We start from the raw sequence: 18,906 nt of genomic DNA on the forward strand, positions 1-18,906 counted from the left end.
CTGGTCTGATCCTCCCCATCCAACCTTGACCTCAGCATCCCTGCCAGAGGGCTGTTCCTTGGCTCAGTGGCTGGCCTCCAGCACAGGAGAGAGAAGAAATGTGTTCCCTCACTTTGGGGAAGTGGATAGGCACAGGGAAAGTGCCAACTGGTAGGTTTTCTCATCATAGTTCTAAATTGCTGCAGTCTCTTCCTCAGAGCAAAATCTCAGAATGTTGGAGCTACAGTGTTTATTGGTTAGAATCCAGCAAGCTCTGAGATCTGCCTGTGAGGCTGGGCTAGGAATCACAGAACGCTGGGCCTGTAGGAGCCCATGGTGTCAGTACCCCTGTGTCTGAGAACAGGGAAATCAGAGGCTGTGTCCAGCTGTGGGATCTGGGGCCTGACTGCCTGGGTTCAAGCCCCAACTCCCTGTTTACTAGCTGTCTAACCTTGGCCAAGTTCCTTATCTTTTCTGCGCCTTAGTTTTCTTGTTTGTAAAATGGTGATAATAATAGTACGTATTTCATAGGGTCATTACATGAGTTTAACGTATAAATCACTTACGGGCCTGATCCATAATATATGCTAAGTGTTTGGTAAGCACCCTGGTGGCACAGTGGTTAAGCACTTGGTTGCGAAGTGAAAGGTCAGTGGTTTGAACTCACCAACCACTCCTCAGGAGAAAAAACCTGGTGATCTGCCTAGAACACCCTATGGGGCAGTTCTACTCTGTCCGACGGGGTCGCTATGAGTCAGAACCGACTCAATGGCACACAACAAGTGTTTGGTATTATTATGATTATGATAGAATGTCAGAGTCACTGATTTTAGGATCATGGATTCAGCACTCTATGGGCCCCTAAAACCTCTGAACCCACTGAGTTCAGACTCCTCACTTTCCGGAAGGGCAAACATCATGAGATGTGTTCAAGTCACATACCTGGTGTGAGGCAGAACCAGGCCTGCGACATGGGCATCCTGGCTCCTGGACATTCAGGGGTCAATAAGGGGAAGTAAAATTTGTCAGATGAGAAAGTGTTTCAATGCTTGTCAGAAGGAGGGCTGGCCCTGGAAGACGTGACCACTGCCTTCTCAGCATGAAAGGGCCCAGGGAGTAAGGAATCAGGAGCTGAGGGCACAGTGGGTACCAGTGGAGGTGACCAGAGGCAGCTTTCCCTTCCCTGTGAGGAAGGCTGTTCTAACAGGTCAAGCAAACCAGTGATGTGGCTTTTTTAGATAGTAGCTGAGGCTGAAGGAGACATGGTAGTACAACAGCTAAGTGCTCAGCTGCTAACCAAAAGATTGGTGGTTCCAATCTACCCAGCTGCTCCATGGGAGAAAGGCCTGGAGATCTGCTTCCATAAAGGTTACAGCCAAGAATACCCTAAGGGGGCAGTTCTACTCTGTAACACATGGGGTCGCTATGAGTTGGAACCAACTCAATGGAATCCCAAAACAAAACAATTTAGTCTGGGGAAGACCCTCGCCTTCCACAGAAACCTTGGAAAGAATTCCTGCTGGGGGATGCTGGGCCCGGGGTCTTGAGGCCCCTCCTGGCACCTGGGAACCCTGGATTCTAGGATGCTGGCCCCCAACCCCTGCTGTTTCCATGGAAATGGTTGGTGCCTCTCTGATAGCTCAGCGTCCTCCCACCTCCTGTTCTCCTGCTTGATTCCCCATGCGGGTATGTGGGTGGGTGACACTTTCCGTTTCAGCATTTCCTGACAATTCTTCCCTGCAAGAACTATGTGAACCAAGCCAGTCACTCTCCCCCTCCAGCCTCCACTGTCTCATCTGTAACATGGTGGGATAGCGCTGGAAGGTCTTCAGGATCTTAAAGAAAAAAATGTTATAATGGCCCTTTTTCTCCTTGAGCCAGTGCCCCTAACCCCTAACTCTGAAGAACTTTGCTTAATACGAGCTTGCCCCTCCAGGATGGCTCCCTGGAGCAGCCTGGGGAGGCCTCCTTGGGGCAGGCAGGGGTGCAGGATGACAATTCAGAAGGCAGAAGGCGAGCATCCTGCAGGGTTGGCTGCCCCTGCAGCCCCTGCAAACGCTCCTGCCAGGCTCTCTGCTGCAGGCTGAGAGGGGGCGTGGTTGAGGCATCTTTGAGGGGCTCAGATGCTCTGTATCGGGGGTCCTGTCAGCATTCTCCCCGCCCCCAGCCACTTCAGACTCAGGAAAGCCTTTTGAAAAGGTACCAGAAAAGCAATTAAAAGTGAATACTCAAATGCAATTAGCCTGGAGCTCAGTGACAGTGGGGAGGTGAGTGCCTGCTGGGAAACAGGGCTCAGAGATTCCAGGAGGCTGAGGAGGGCAAGGGGGCTTGAGGATTGTGGGCAGGGAGATGTCCCCAGGGACAGAGAGATCAAAGTTCTTTCAGGCAGGCAAGGATTAGGGGTGGGGTCCAGTTCTCTCCGTCCTGAAATCTGTTTTCTGCCTGCCCACTCCGTGTCTGGTGGTGCGCCCACCTCCACAGCTAGGGCTTCGGGGCCTCAGGGCGGCTGAGCTCTGCTCTTGGGAGCTTCCAGCAGAATCAGGGCTTGAGATTTCGGTATGTGGAAGATGCAAGAGCACTGGAATGGAGGTCAGACAGGCCTGGATTCTAGCCCATACTCAGCCCCACCTCACTATGTCCCCTCCCTTAATCTGTTTTCTCATCTATAAAATAGAGATAAGAGTAGGGCCTATGTATCTGCTTGCTCTGATGGTTTAAAGGAGCCCTGGTGGTGCAATGGTTAAGTGCTTGACTGCTAACTGCAAGGTGGGCAGTTTGAGCCCACCCAGCTCCAGGGTGAAATACCTGCCATCTGCTCCTGTAAAAATTGATGATGGCCCCTAACAACAACAACATGATGGTTTAATGAGATAATACATGCCAAGTGCTAGCACAGTGCCCAGCACATAGTAGAAGCTCAGTGATTGCTAGTTGCCCCCACTCCCAAGTCCCAACACGATTAACTCATTGGGAGACCTTGAGAAAATGACTTCCTTTCTGGCCTCCTCTGTTTCTATAAAATGTGTGCAGGGTCTTTCTAACGGTAACCTCTGTGGCTCTGGACCCATTAGGAGCTGGAGGCACCTGCCCACAGGCTGAAATGGAGCCTGAGGCTCTGGCAGTGCCTGGTGTGGGATGGGAGGGTGTTGGCGTGGAGAGGGGAGGGAAGGGTGAGTGCTTCTCCAGGACACCCTGGAGAGCTGGCGGGGCTGGCAAACAGCAGCATGTGTGACGTGAAGTCTGGATCATAAAGACAGATAAGGCTCAAGGGAAGGGACAGAGGATGGGCTGAGAGAAGAGGCAGGGTGGAGATGGGCCAAGGTGGGGGTGAGGAGTTCCCTGGCAGCCATCCAGCCCCACCTACCACTCGCCAGGCTCTCAGATGTCTGGTTTCACCCCAAAAATGTCAGGCTTTCTTGCCTCCTTGAGCAGGCTCAGGCTGTTTCTTCCCCTGCAAAGTCCTTTTCTGCTCCATCTCAGCCTCAGCCAATCCACATTTTACTCATTTTTTGTGGCCCAGCTAGAGGCCCTCTTCCAGAAGCTGAGCCTGATCTATATGTGGAAAGCCCCCCTTCTTTTTCACTAAGAAGGTTCCAATTTTCAGAACAGGTGTCTGGACAGGGGTGGGTCTGTCACAAACAGTCCTGGAGCAGCTTTTGCTTATGCAGAGGGGGTGGGAGGGAGAGCCCTGGGCTGGGGGTCAGTAGACCTGCAATCCAGGACAGCAAGGCCACAATCACAATCCCACACAATCGCCCTGGGCCTCGGACAACGCTTCTATAAAATGATAATGTTGGACATTCTTATATCCGATGACTGACCCTGCTCTGAATCCGGCTCTGCATTCTAAAGGCTGACATACAGCCTCAGGTCCAGAGAGAATTTGGGAAAGCTGCCTGGAGGAAGGTCTTCCTGGAAGGCTTCACCTCCCTCCTGGTGGTGCCTCCCACCCTGCTCTCCCCGCCTATTTCGGTCCCCAGCCCTGCCGCCTTCCTCTTCTTATTGTGTCTTCTGCCATCTTAAAGCCTCTGATTACCCACTGCTGAGAGCAGCAAATTCTCAGGCCTTTCAGCTGCAACTGAGCCACCCCCACCAGCCTAAGCTGGTTATCGCCTTCAGCTACCACTTAGGGGCTCCAGGGCCCAACCTTGAGAAAGTCCTTCCTTACAGCTAACCTGGTTTCCTCTCACTGCAATATCTCTCTGTCCCTCTGGTTTGTCTAAGGGGACCCAGGGGATGATCTATTCGCATGTCTGGATTCTCATATTCTGGGAGAGAGAGAGGGAGAAGAGGGTCCAGGTCTATCTTCAAGAGTGAGATAAACGGTCAGAGAGAGGTTTAGGCTAAGTGAGGGGGATGAGGGCTCAGTAATGGGGGATGAGGGATCAGTGAAGGGGATGAGGGCTCAGTGAGAGGGGTGAGGGCTCAGTGAGGAGGATGAGGGCTTGGTGAAGGGGATGAGGGCTCAGAAAGGGAGATAAAGGCTCAGAAAGGGACATGGGTTGGGGTTCAGTGAGGGGGATGGGACTCAGTGAAGGGGATGAGGGCTCAGTGAGGGAGATGGGGCTCAGTAGGGAGGGATGAGGGCTCAGTGAGGGGGAGGAGGGCTCAGTGAGGGGGATGAGGGCTCAGTAAAGGGGATGGGGCCTTACCAAAGAACGGCACCCGAGAAGGATGACTCAGAGACTGGTATGGAGGCCTAGGTACTTAGCTCCTTCCAGGCCATCACCCCTACTACAGAGAGCCTTTCCTTCTACACTTTTTCCACTAAACAAATAGTTGTTAAAGGGACGAAACCATCATAAAATCTGTACCCGTTCCTCTCTTCCTTCTCTACCCATCTGTCTTTATCTTCAGCGGGGCCGACCATGACCACCCAGGAACCTAGGGCTGAGTCATTAGCCTTCAGCGTAGACAGCTGGCCCTGGGGTGTGGGGCCCCACCCCTCCCAGCACCATCCTGGAAGGTGGGGCACAGGGTTGGAGAGAAGGAGTAGAGGAGGCAGGGAGGGGGTTCTGAATTGAGGAGAGGTCCAATGGGGGGAGTCTGAGCAGTAAACAAAGCCCCACCCCGTCTGCGTGGGTAGGGGGATCAGCCTTGGCGCCCCCCTCCTTTCCAGCCTGTGGGCACTTTGGAGCACCAGGGGGACAGCAGTTTTGGGAAGGGTAGTGCAGAGGAGGAAAGGGGCTGGGGGAGCAGGGAAGAGAGGGCGTATTGAGGTGAGCATTGCTTGCAACACCCCTGCCCAGGGCTGTGGGATGTGGCAGGGCCTAGGGAGGGCTGGTTGTAGAGGAAGGTGCCAAGATAAGGGACTTCTTGAGGCTTGAGGATCCTTAGAGGCCTCAGCGTGTGGCCGGGGGATCTGGACCCAGTTAAGATTCATCTGGCCCAGTCCAGTCCCTCCTCTGTCCAGGAACCACTGAAGGCTCAGGAGGCAGGAGGGGAGCATATTGCAGGATTTGCACTGCCCTCCAGACCCCGCAAATGCTCTTCTTAGCTGTCTGCTGTGAGGTGGCTTGAGGGCATGGATTTCCGGTCTCAGATTTTCCCTCTCTAGTGAGAGTCTCACCCAGGCGGCCAGCATGATCAGCCATTACTCCCCTGCCAATCCCTCCCAGCCTCCCACTGCCCTCAGGATCAAGCCCAGCCTCTCAGGCACCTGGCCCCTCTCCAGCTTTGCTCTCTGCTGTCCAGCCACACCAGCCTTCTTGTGCCCGGACCTTCCAGCAGACACACATTCTTTCTCTCTTCTGAGGCTTTCCACAAGCAGCTCCCTCTGCCTGCACATCCTTTCCTGTTGGCTTCCATAACCTCTGCATGTCGCACCTCAGATACTGCCTCCTCCAGGAAGCCTTCTCCGACTCCACTTCCATGCTGCACGGGGGTAGGCTGGAGCCTGCTTGTCTTCCCGTTGTCAGAGCCCTCATCCCTGGACTCCAGGGTGGGTGTCTGTATGTCAGTCCCCCACCATACTAGGTCTCCTTGAGTCAGAAGACATCCAACTCATCTTCTTATCTTCAGCCCTAAGTACAGAACTGGACCCAGAAGGACCCTGAATAAATGCTCTGTGAAAGGAAGGACTTTTAAGTAGAATGCTCCCGTTAGGACTTTAGAATAGAAAATTTGCTCTTGCTTTGGTATGGAGGCAGGGGAGAGGCTGCTGCAGGGGAAGAGATACGTAGGAGGTGACTCAACCCATTAGATGGGGGAGGTGAGGAATAGGGAGGCATCTAGGACAGTTTATGGACCAGCCGAAAGGAACTGAGTGGACGGTTGTGCCGCTTTGGGGTTGGTGGAGGCAGTAAGTTCAGAATGGCATGGGCTGCCTTTGGGACACCTCGGTGACGTCCAGGGGAGGCCTCCAAGAGACCTTGCGTATGTGGGGTCTGGAGGGAACTAGAAAATCATGAGGCCACAAGCACAGACGAGGGAGTTTTGTACAGAAAAAAAAGTCTGATGGCAAATTCCTTCTTTGGGGTCCCCGGGAAGAGAGGTTCCTTGGATCTAGGGGGTGGTGAGGGGGGAGTTGGGGTTCAGTGGGATGAGGCTGCAGTGCTCACTGACTAGCAATGCAGGGACCAGCGCCACCTTGTGGCTTTCTAATAACCAGATTGTCCGAGGCCAAGTGGCTGGATGGGGTCCAGGCGAAGGGGGCTTGGCTGAAGGTCACCAAGGGCAGCCCCTGCCTCCATGAAGCCTCAGCCTTCATCGATGTAGTCATCAGGAAATGTGCTTTCTGTTGCCCTCCTGCCACCCTAGCTCTCTATTCCTTCCTGGGATGACTGGCACAGTAAAGACAGGCCAGAACTGGAGCCTACCACTCCAGAAGTCTTGAAGGTCCAGGGTGCGAGTGTTGAAAGGTGGGGGGAAGGGGGACCACTGGTTCTTACAGATTCTGAACCAGTGGAAGGGGCTAGAAATGAACAAGTCTGGTTCACCATGCTGTGTGATCTTGAAAGAGATGCTCAACCTCTTTGGTCCTCGATTTCTCTAGTGGGTTTGACCTCCCTGTTTTGGAGACTTACAGGCCACCCCCTCTTTTGTCCTCATCTGACTTTTGCTGTGCTCCCCTTATGCACACACCAATGTCCCAGCCCCCCAAATGTCCCTTTTGTCCAGGCCAGGCAGTTCCTACAAACCCAATTAAGTGGAGGCAGCATGAGAGATAAAGGACCTAGGACAATTAATCATCAGAGAGTGACATTTGGTGAAAATTCAGGCACATAATTAAGCAGGAAGAGCAAGAGACTGGGGTTGAGGGTATGTGTGGTAGGGGCAGAGAGAAACTCATTTGTTCCATTCCAACCCACCCTGCCTCAGTTCCCGCTTCCCCTTTCCATCATCACACACATGCCTTTTGCCTCCTCGACACTCATGCTAGTGCCCTTCGCCTCTTTGGGAAGGTTCAAGTGTAGTGGTGAAGAGTATGGGCTCTGGTGCCAACAGCCTGGGTTCAAATTCTGGCTCTATCACTTATTAGCTATGTGACTTTGGACAGGTTACCTAACCTCTCTGTGGTGTAGTTTCTCCATTTGAAAATGGATATGACGATGATATCTAACTCATAGGTTTGTTGGGAATTTTGAGTTAATCTGTGTAAATTGCTTGGACAGTGCACAGACACAGGAAATGCCGCAAAAGCTTTGGTGATAAAGATTATCCCTGGAGGTCGGCCTCCTGTGCCTGGTACCAAAAGTTGCTCTGTAATTGTTTACTGAGGATGGTGATGGTTAGGATTTTACTCTCCCCCACACTAGTGCTCTCAGAGAATCAGAGAGGTTAGGACACTTGTCTAAATACAAGGAGTAGCAATGGCAGGTAGGCCTTAACTTGGACAGTCTTGCTCATGCCATTGCTTTTACTTGCTCTACTCTCCCCGTTGCTGGGGATCTGAGTTGGATCCCACGTGTGCCTTTCCCACGTCTACTGCCTGGAAAGGCAGCAGAGGACAGGCTGTGGCGACCTGCCCCTCCTCGTGTCCACCCTGCAGCAAGTGAACTTGTCCAGACCCTTCCAGATGAGCAGGGTCCAGCACATTGATTCAGGGCTTGAGAGGTGGCTTCATGTCCTCTTTTCAGAGAGGCTGTGATCTCCCAGAAACGGCTGGGCTGCAATGGACTGGGCCCTTCAGACCTGCCAGGGAAGCCCTTGGCCAGACTGGTGGCTCCACTGGCCCCTGGCACCCAAGGTAAGGGCTGGGAGCTGGGCAGGGGCAGGGAGGGATCGTGGCCCCTGATCCCCAGGTCACGTCTGTCTTCTTCTGTTTTCATCTCTCTATCTCATTCTTTGTCTTGCTCTGTGTCTCTAGCAATCCCTCCATCTAATTCTCTCTCTATTGTGCTACTAACCTCTCTGAACCTCAGTTTCCTGATCTATAAAATGGGAACAATAGTACCTACCTTGAGGGGGTGCTACAAGGAGGCTCAAATGAGATAACGCATGTTAAGGGTTTGGTACATACTAGGGCTCAGTGGCTAGTGGCCTGTGGTCACCATGTGCTGATGCCTGTTGCTAGATGGGGCTGTAGTTGTCATGCTCTCTCTGTCATTATCTGTTTTTCTCTCTCTTCCTCTCCATGCCCCCTGTCCGCCATGTCTCCTCTCTCTGCCTCGTGTCTCAGTCTCTCTAGGTCTCTGTCCTCTGTCTCGATGTGGAAAGTGCACAAGACTGGGAGTCAGGAAACCTGACTTGCTGTGTGATCTTGGGCAAGTCACTTCCTCTTTCTGGATCTCAGTTTCCTAATCTATAAAATAGGAATGCTCAGCCTTACTTGCCTCCCTGCCTCCCAGGGCTGCTGGGAGGATCTTGAGAGAGTTAACAGGTGAAGGGGGTTTCCCTCTATGCAGGGGTTGTTCTGTGGTTGTTTTCATCACTGCCTCAGGCCCCTCTCTCTGCCTCTCTGGGTCTCTGGGTCCCTCTGTGCCTCTGTTCCAGCCTCTCTCTGTCTGCGTCTTTGTCTCCCTCCCTGGGTCTGGCTCAGTATTTCTGAGCCTCGCTGGCCCCACAGGACCACCTCATTGCCCTCTCCCCCTCAGTGCTGGTCATACCGCTGGTGGACAAGGAGGCCGGGGCTGTGGCTGGTGTCATCTTGGTAAGAGCCTGTCCAGGTGGTTGTGGGGTGGGGTGGGGGGAGGAGAACAAGGGAGTGAGGTGTGGATGGAGTCTGTCTGGGGTGTGTGTGTGTGTGTTTGTGTGTGTGATATGATGGCAGCAAACTGCTGTAGTGGTGGGAAATGCGGGTGTGGGAGGAGTCTGGGGCTTCTCCCACACCCCAGTCCTTGGCCCCACCCTGAGTAGGCAGCACAAAGCTGGTGGCCCAGTCAGCAATTTGCACAAGGTGTACAAGCTGCACCTGGACCCTCAGCCCCCATGGAGCTGTGAATGCTCAGCCCTTGGCCCAACTTTGACTTTGCCTCCTCTTTGGGACCTCCCCCTACCATGGGTTGGGGGGTGGGTTGGGGGCAGTAGTGTCCAGAGAGGGCACAAATACAGGGATGTGAGAAGTGACAGAGAGACACTAGGAGGGATGAGAGGGACATAAGGCACTGACAAATAGAGACAGTGTGGGAAACCCAGGCAGAGATTCGGGTGGCTGGAGCTGAGAGTCTTGAGGAGAGGAGGCCCACGGGGATGGCGCTGCATGGGAGGGCATCCAGCCCAGGCCAGAGCAGAACCCAGGCAACTAAGGCGGGCTTCCTGGAGCAGGTGATGCACAGGGAGGGGAAGGAGCATTATCAGAAAGTGGAGGGGACCCTATGCGGGGTGGAGTTGAACGGGGAACCAAGGCCAGAGCTCCCCGCTGCCTTCTGATCCAGTGGGTTTCTGCTCCCCTGGCTGGTATTGTAGGGAAACCCTGATGGCGTAGTAGTTAAGAGCTACAGCTGCTAACCAGAAGGTTGGCAGTTCAAATCCACCAGGTGCTCCTTGGAAACCCCGTGGGGCAGTCAGGATCGACTCGACAGTAAAAGGTTTGGTTTTTGGCACAGGGCTGGTATTGACGGTGCCTTGTGAGAGTGCGGGGTTCTGCCAGTCTTCCAGGCTCCCCTCCAGTATGGAGATTTTGTTAGCTGCTGTGGATTCTGCTCCTGACTCATGCTGACCCCAAGCACCACAGAAAGAAATGCTGTTCACTCCTGTGCTACCCCGTGATCCACAGGGTTTTCACTGGCTGATTTTCAGAAGTGTATTTCCAGGCATTTCTTCCTAGTTCATCTTAGTCTGGAAGCCCTGCTGAAATCTGCTCAGCATCATAGCAACGCATGATTCCCCACTGACCGAAAGTGCTGGCTGTACACGAAGTGTGTTGGCTGAGAATTAAACCCAGGTCTCCTGCCTCCAGTATGGGGTAACCAAAAACCAAAAACCAAACCTGTTGCCGTTGAGTCGATTCCTATAGGACAGAGTAGAATTGCCCCCATAGAGTTTCCAAGGAATGCCTGCTGGATTTGAGCTGCCAACCTTTTGGTTAGCAGCCATAGCTCTTAACCACTACGCCACCAAGGTTTCCAGTATGGGAGTACCCAAACCAAACCCACTGCCATCGAGTCGATTCCGACTCATAGCGACCTATAGGACAGAGTAGAACTGCCCCGTAGAGTTTCCAAGGAGCGCCTGGCAGATTCAAACTGCCGACCTTTTGGTTAACAGCTGTAGCACTTAACCACTACGCCACCAGGGTTTCCGGCTCAAAATCCTTGTCCTGTCCTGGGAACGGAAGGGTTACTGCCCCCAAATCGCCATAATTGGGGGCCTGCTTCCACTGAGGTGACTGCCATTCCAATAAGGGACAGGCTTTGGGCACGGACAGATAAATGAGCCGGCCTTGGTGCACCCAGGGGACTCTTCCTGGGCTCATTAAAACAGAACTAAAGGTTTCCAAGGCGTTTGACCTTTCCTGAGCTGCTGGTGGGGAAGTGGTTGGGGGCAGGGGGGAGTTGGAGGCAGCTGCAAGGGAGAGGAAGGAGGGGAGGGCTGGGGTAGTAGGATTGGTCTCCTCCTCCCCATCTGCCTGAGTGAGGGTGCTGTGGTCCCTTCCTGGCTTTTCCCACAAGCTGCTCCCCACCACCCCCAGCTTCTGTTCCCTCAACGGATCTGCTGTTGGCAGAGTTCTCATGGAGGTGCTTCCTCCCTCCTTTGATCCTAATCTGTGCCAGAGCTGGGGGTGCCAGGTTCCATATATTGAGACCATGAGGCCTTGAGCCAAAGGGAAGCAGCTCCTGCAAGGGGAAGCCATTTGGAAGGTTGGTCACTATATGGGCAGGGGCATGGCTGCCATGGCTGCTGCACACCTTGGTTGAAGCCGGAGTCCAGGCTTCAGCTTTCTCCTAGGGGAAGAAAAGCCAGTATGTGTGTTACAGTCAACCTACCTTTGTAGAATGCTGCTCTGGGTCACCCCCCAGGCTGGGTGCTGGGGCAGAGAAAGGAGTCAGACCCACCTCTGCCTTCTAGGGGCTTTCTGTCTGGGGAAGGCAGGGATGCCCTCAGGCCTCCACAGGCCAAATAAATGCTGCCACCTGGTGCTCTGGTGGTAGAGCAGAGAAGGCGTCACAGTGGAGGTGGCATTTGACTGGGGCTTTAGGGCATGGGGAGCCCTGGTTAAGAGCAGTGGTTAAGTGTTTGACTGTAAACCAAACGGTTGGTAGTTTGAATCCACCAGCTGCTCCTTGGAAAACCTATGGGCACTTCTACTCTGCTCTATAGCATCACTGTGAGTTGGAATTCACCCAATAGCAATGGGTTTGGTTTTGGATTTTGGGGGCATGGGTAGGAGGTCAACAGGCAGAGAAGGGAAAGGGTATTCCAGACAAAGGGAACAGCATGAGCAAAGGCAGGTGGGAAGAAAAGTGTGATCAGGGTTAAGTAGAAGTATGGGGTACATACTATTGAGGAACATGCTCTCTGGGCCTTTGGCTGTCCAGAGAAATTGCCGACAACCCTGCCCACATCCCCTAGAATACCCTGGGAAGTTGAGAGCTCTTGAAAGGTGTTTGTTGTTATTCACAGCTCTGCCTCTCCTCCATGCCTGCACCTTCCCACTCATGTAGACAAGCACTTCCCCTGGAGCCCTCTACTCCCCACCCCTCCACCCTAGCCCACCTCCCAGTGCATACACATCTACCAGGTCCTGTCCTGCTGCCCTACCCCCAGCACTCTTTGGCCACAGGATCTTACATCTTCCCAGAGGCAGCACAAGCAGTCCCAGGCCCTCCAGCTGCTACTGGATCCTGAGGGCAGACAGTGCAGAGGGTAGAGGGGGTGCCACAGGGCAGATCTTTTGGGAGGTCCAAGTTGCCAGCTCCCTTCTCAACAAGCCCCATACCCTTCACGGAGCCTCTGCTCTTGGTATACATCAGTTCACTCAACCATCCACCCATCCACCCAGCAACTGAAGAAGCATTTCTTGAGTGCTCACTACGTGCCGGGCACTGCGTGCTAGGTGGGAACACAGCAATGGCTAAGATAGACCAGGAAACCTCCTGCTTTCATAGATCATCCAGTCCGTTGGGATGGAGGGGAAGTGCACAAAAATAAAGATAGAATTGCAAAGTATGGCAAATGCTAGCAAGTGGTAACCAGGGAACCCTGCAAGGAATAATAGGGCCTGACTGAGATACGGTCAGAGGAAGGCTGTCTGCGGACTAACTATACTGGCCAGGTGCAGAGCTTTGCGGCTCAGCTTTGGGTCTCTGCAGCTCACAGCTCAAGGAGCCTTGATTGTAGATGCTTTGTGTGGACTCTCTTGCTCTTTTCTTCAATTCTGGGATAATAAATCCCTTTGAGAAGGAAGCAGCCCTTGGTCTCTGGTATTTGATGCCTGATTTGTGCCCACTCTTCCCCCCCAGCTGCACCAGTCACACCGGCTCCTTACATGGGAACAGGCCTTGATGCAATTAGCCATGTCAACAAAACTTGGTGGGGAGGGGTGGAGGCTGTGCTGGGTTTTCAGTCCCCTTTGCGGCCCCAGCACCCACTGTGGAGTGCTCCCACTGGGCCCTGGACACCCCCACCTCCAATTAGCAAACATGTGTTCCTATTGGTGAGCAAAAATCTGTATGTGTGTTGGGATGATTGAGTGTGTTTATGGGGGGCAAGTATGTGCATGGCTCTTGGGTATATTAACTCAAGTATGGGTATGGATGTGCAGGCGTGGGTGGATATAGACACTGTGAGGTCTTTGTGACTGTGCTCTGTGTGTGTGCATTTGTGTGTGTGTGTGTGAGTATGCACCTCAGTGTCTCCACGAGATTGTGTGTGTGTGTGTTTGTGAGAGAGAGAGAGAACCTGAGTGTGTGTGTGTGTGTGTCTGAATATCTCCTTGGGAGAGTGAGTGAATGTATGTGTGTGGATGGACCTGAAGGTCTCCATGGGAGTGTGTATGTGTGTTTGTGCACATGATGACTGCTAGTGGGCCGAGGCAGCCCAGGAATGTGTGCTTGGGGTGGAGGAGGCCCAGTGGGGTGCAGGAGGACTCCATGATTCCTTTCTTTCCCTTGCCCTTCTGAGTCTCTCCTTCAGTCTCTGTCCTCTGTACCTGGAACCAGGCTGTTTTGGCAGGCCAGGATCTGGTTGACCCACAGCCCTAGGAGGACCTGGTCTTCCCTTTTCCTGAGAGATGGGTCCAGGTGGAAGGAACAAAAAAGATCTAAGAGTAAAATGTCAACAAGCTTATGCAAACTGTATGCAAATGAACCATGCCTCTCACCTATTCCATTCCACTCCTCGTCCTGTGGAAACCATAGACAGAGCTTCATCCAGAGCTTAACTTTCACAACACCATCTTGGTGGCCCAGGCCTCCTCCAGGTCTACTTGCCTCTAGTCTTGCCCCTTCAATGTATTCTACAGCCTATAGACATGGCCCTTAGATGCTAAAATCTGCCATGGCTGCTCAGTACCATCAGTCTAAAGTCCAATTTTTCAGCTTGGCACTCAAGGCCCTTCCTTCTGTGGGATCATGGACCTCACCTTTGCCTGAGTCCTCATCTACCCCCTACTCCACCTACTACCCAGGACATCTTCCTGCCTGCGGAGCCTCCCTCTTCAAACTCTACCTATCCTCCCCAGGCTTCAGTGTCTAGTTCAGGTTCAGGAAGCCTCCCAGATGCCCTCACATCTGGGCTCCACAGTCTTTAGGGTCCCACCCAGTCGGTCTGCCTTCTCCTTCCTCCTAAGATATGAGGCTTCACATACCCTTCCCTCATCGTGCCTCCCCCGCCACCCCACCATCCTGCCCCAGCTAGACCATGAGCTTCCCAAGAACCTGCTGGTCTCCTCCTCTCCATCTGCTCCTGGCAGGGGACCCAGAGCAGAGGCGAGCAGGGGCTGCTGAGTGGGAAGGGAGGCTTGAGGGAGGGGCCCAGCACAGGCACTGTGGGGAGCCCCCCACAGGAGGTGAGCAGCTCTGAGTAGGCGCTGGAAGCTGCTGACACAGGTGGGGGAGCCTTCCTGGCAGGCCCTGCAGTGGGCCCCCAGATTGCTACTCCTCCCTCTGTCTAATTTTCCACACCAAGCTCCCAAGCAGAGGTGGAGGAAGGGACTTCACAGAGTATGAAAGATGGCCTGAGGGGACCCCTGGTGACTGGTACAGGGAACTTGGAGAGAGATAAGGATGATGGAATGGTGGTGAGAGTGGATCTGGAGAGGGGAAGGTGTGAGTAGAGATGGGGAAGGAGTGGGTAGTGCTGTCCCAAGTCTGCCACTTTTTGCTGTGTGCCCTTGGACAAGTCACTTACCCTTTCTGGGCCTTGGTTCATCTGCAAGGTGGATGCTTCCTCAGGTGTGGTGAGAATAACATGTAAGGCAAAGCACTTCATGACTCCATTCATTCATTCATCCCCTCCGTCTTAGGTATAGCAGATGCATCATAAATGTTGGACCTCTTTACTTACTCCAGACTCAGGGGCTGCTCAAACCCTACCTCAGAAAGGATGGATCTGAGAGGCTGAGACCAATGTCACTGATTCCATAGTCAGGCTCTGAAGGGCTGCATGGGCTGGGGAACAGAGAGAGGGATCTAAGGTCATCTCCCCCTCCCCACATGCACACACCTGCTGAAAACCTGGCTGTACCCCTTGGTGGCTTGTGCTGTTGGTGGACAACAACTGAAAAGGCAGAAATGGGAGGAGAAACTTCACTTTTTTGGATCAGCTCTAGGAGGCTTCCTGGAGGAGGGGATTTCCCTGGAGCTCTCTCCTTGGTCAGAAGGTGGGCCTATGCTTGAGGTTCACAGGCTGGAGTGTGTATGTGCTGGTGAGGACAGTTGTATGCTGGGCATGGGGAGGCCACTTTGGCAGAAGCAGGAGGCTGGAGGAGGTCACGGCTGGTTCCCCTCCCCCGTCTCTCCAGGTGCACTGTGGCCAGCTAAGTGACAGTGAGGAGTGGAGCCTGCAGGCCGTGGAGAAGCATGTGAGTGGGGATGGAGACAGGGCAGGATGTGGGGGGGCGGGGGGAGGGGTGCTGCTGCAGACCTTCTTCATCAGGGCTGGTGGAAAGATGTGACCAGGGAGCTGGACAGACCTGGGTTACCTTGAGCAAGTCATTTAACCTCTTTGAGTCTCATTTGAAAATGAGAATAATGATAACACTGCCCTCCCTAGGGTCGTGGTGAGATAAGGTGATCAAACATCTTGTAAATATTAAAGGAAGGTGTACGTAAGATTATCTACATCAGCAATGTTGAGGAAGGAGGTTGGAGGAGCAGAGCCCTGAGGGAAGAGTTGTTTGGGTTGGGGCGAGGTGGTGCGGTGCGCACCCTAGGCAGAAGGAAAGGCAAGTCTCGAGGCGAGGAGCGCGGGGAGGGTGGGATGACTGGCTCGCTGACTGCTCGGCCCGCCCTAGACCCTGGTGGCCCTGCGGAGAGTGCAGGCCCTGCAGCAGCGTGGGCCCACTGAGAGCCCCGGCGCGGTCCAGAATTCCCCGGAGGGGGCGACTAGGGACCAGAAGGGCGGAGTTGCGTACACGGACCAGGACCGCAAGATTCTGCAGCTGTGCGGTGAGGGCTGGTGCGGGGCGGAGTCCTAAGGGTGAGGCAATGGAACCTGGAGGGGGTGGGGGGGCCTATGGATGTGGGAGGGGTTGGAGGGACTGGGTCTGACAGGTGGGGTGGGGCCCAGGTGAGAGGGCTGCTGGTAAGGGGCCGTTTAGAGCCCGACTGGCCCCTGACGGACTGTGTTGAGGGGCAGGATGGGATGGGCCTGAGAGGTGGGGCACTCCCGCGGGCAGGGCAGGGGAATAAATTGGAAGGGAGGTCTGTGGACTGACCCGAGGCAGGGGTGCAGGGCCTTGGGAGGGTCTGTGGACTGGGGAGAACCTGAGGGACTAGGCCAGGGAGGCAACGCGGGCTGTCTTTTTGATCGGCGCCCGGCCCTTGCAGGGGAGCTCTACGACCTGGATGCCTCTTCCCTGCAGCTGAAAGTTCTCCAATACGTGAGTTCCTGAGCCCTTCCCGCCCACCTCCCCACCCTGTCTCCCTCCAAGGAGCAATCCATTTCAGTTAAGGTTCCCACGTCCCCAAGCCCCACCTGTTCCCTGTCTTCCACCTGCCTGCAGAGGCTCAGGAGGGTAGAAGGTGGGGGAATGGGTGTGGCTCTAGATCCGTGGTCAGCCCCTCGCTCTGTTCCTCCCTCTCAGCTGCAGCAGGAGACCGGGGCATCCCGGTGCTGCCTCCTGCTGGTGTCCGAGGACAACCTTCAGCTTTCCTGCAAGGTGAGGGCCCAGGTCCGCGGGGGGCGGGTGTGGGGGTGGGGCGGGACGAGGGACGAGTATCTCCTAGGGCGAAATCCTGTCTGCCCTTCCTTTAACTGGACCCCTGACCTCCGCCCCTCCGCTCCTCAGGTCATTGGAGAAAAAGTGCTGGAGGAAGAGATCAGCTTTCCAGTGAGTCGGGTGTCCCATCCCCCTGAGGCTCTGGGGCCTGCAGGGGCAGGCACTCATGGAGCGGGCAGTGGTGGTTCAGTGACAATTCTCAACGTCCATGCGGGAGACCCAGTTCCATTCCAGCCAATGGCACCTCAAGTGTAGCTACCACCCATCTGTCAGTGGAGGCTTGTGTGTTGCTAGGATGCTGAACGGGTTTAAGGGGGGCTTCCAGACTAAGACAGACTAGGAAGAAAGGCTTGGCAATCTACTTCCAAAAAACCAGCAATGAAAACTGTATGGGATCAGAGCGGTCCAATCCTGTTGTGCATGGGCTTGCTGTGGGTCAGGGAGAACTCCACCGCAGCTAACAACAGACACTCATGGGATCTGCCTGGAGGGGCTGGCATAGACTCTCTTGAAATCTGATAGGATTTTCTGGATTTTGGAATCAGCTTATAAATGTTACAAGAAATCATAACCTCTCACTATCTGGAGACACACTGGAATCCACTAGGAGAAATCTCTTATGATCTACAGACCAGTTGCGCTTACGTGGGACCAGTTAACTTCTGATGGAATATTTCTGGATCTGGATCTCTTAGAATCTGTTGAGATCAGTGGGAATCCTTGGAGTCTGCTTGTCCTGCTTAGGGAAGACCCCAGAATCCTCTATGGGGGATACTGATCAAGGGCAGACTCTCCCTTCCTCTTTTTAAATCATAAAGTTAACCCCATCTGCCATTGGGCCTGACTGAAGTGAGTGTTGAAGCTTCCAGACTGGGGGGAGAAGGCTGAGATCTCTGCTGTGCACTCTGACTCAGCCTCTCCCCATTTCCCAGCTGACAATGGGTCGCCTGGGCCAGGTGGTGGAAGACAAGAAGTCCATCCAGCTGAAGGACCTCACCTCTGTAAGCCACAGCCTAACCTAACCAGGGAAGGGGACAGTCCACTGCCCAACCCCCAGAGCAGGATCTCTGGGGTAGGGCAGCCTAGGAATGAGACAAGACCCCAGGGATGGAAGTGCTATGGCATGAGGGTAGTATGTCATAGCGCTTCCATCCCTGCATGATTCCTTCCCTCCGAACTGCCTGTTGCAGAAGGTGGTGGAGGGATGGAGGGGGGAAGCATACTCCCTCCCTCCTTCTCTTTCCTGACTTGACTCCCTTTTGCCTCCTCTCTGCAGGAGGATGTGCAACAGCTGCAAAACGTGCTGGGCTGTGGGCTGCAGGCCATGCTCTGTGTCCCTGTCATCAGCCGGGCCACTGACCAGGTGGTGGCCTTGGCCTGCGCCTTCAACAAGCTTGGAGGAGACTTGTGAGTCTGGGTGGGCAATGTGCATGGGGACATGAAGCTGAGAGGCTGGGACAGGCTGTGTTAGGGTAATGATGTGAGAAGGATGCTAACCGGGGGTACTATCCCAGTGAGGTAGCAGGGGGCATCATGGAGCACAAGGAGGAGGAAGCCGCAGGGAGAACAGTGAGGGCTGAACAGTTTTTCAGTGCAAGAGACTGTGGGTTTATGGGTAGCCCTTGTAGCCACTGCTGGCTGAAACACAGGTGATCGTTAACTTTAACTCTCCATCACCCACTTTGGCTTGTTAAAAGTCATGTTGAGGCCCAAGCCAGCTCCTCTTCTCTTTCTCCACTTCCTGAAGTTTGGATTACCCTCTGTTAGGGCACTGGCCTTCCCCAACCTGCCATCTCATTTTGCCATTACTTCTGGGAACTGCCTGATGGAAGGGTGGTTGAGCTCTGAGATGAAAAAACTCTCCCACACAGCATCATCAACACTGTGGACAATGGCTAGAGGAGGTAGCTGGGGCTGGGATAAACTGGGGGTCTTTAGAGCTACTGGCTGGTCTAAGAATCACACAGGGTGCAGTGTCCAGGTAAGACCGGGAGGCTCAGTCAGGAGGCATATTTTAAGAAATGAGGTCAGACTTGGGGTCTGGAAGTGGTGTCATAAATCGATTTCATGTTCTACACCAACTCATTAATTGGTGGTAGCTGCCTGAATCATTGTGTCGAGAATGAGTCTTAGTTCAGCGAGAAACAGTCTTGTGATCATTAGCC

At 54.0% G+C, this 18,906-nt stretch overlaps 1 protein-coding gene across 3 annotated transcripts in view; it reads left to right on the top strand.

Moving 5' to 3' along the window:
* PDE2A (phosphodiesterase 2A) overlaps positions 1-18,906 on the top strand; it is a 68,775-nt gene that overhangs the window by 37,151 nt on the left and 12,718 nt on the right. For all 3 annotated transcript variants that reach the window (XM_049890088.1, XM_049890089.1, XM_049890090.1), the window contains 9 exons: positions 8,058-8,167; positions 9,015-9,070; positions 15,323-15,382; positions 15,815-15,968; positions 16,350-16,402; positions 16,607-16,681; positions 16,811-16,852; positions 17,674-17,742; positions 18,018-18,148. In XM_049890088.1, coding sequence (XP_049746045.1) covers positions 8,058-8,167; positions 9,015-9,070; positions 15,323-15,382; positions 15,815-15,968; positions 16,350-16,402; positions 16,607-16,681; positions 16,811-16,852; positions 17,674-17,742; positions 18,018-18,148 — 750 coding nt within the window. The remainder of the gene's footprint in view (positions 1-8,057; positions 8,168-9,014; positions 9,071-15,322; positions 15,383-15,814; positions 15,969-16,349; positions 16,403-16,606; positions 16,682-16,810; positions 16,853-17,673; positions 17,743-18,017; positions 18,149-18,906) is intronic.

This window comes from Elephas maximus, chromosome 7 (genome assembly GCF_024166365.1).
Source record: "Elephas maximus indicus isolate mEleMax1 chromosome 7, mEleMax1 primary haplotype, whole genome shotgun sequence".
Taxonomy (NCBI): domain Eukaryota; kingdom Metazoa; phylum Chordata; class Mammalia; order Proboscidea; family Elephantidae; genus Elephas; species Elephas maximus.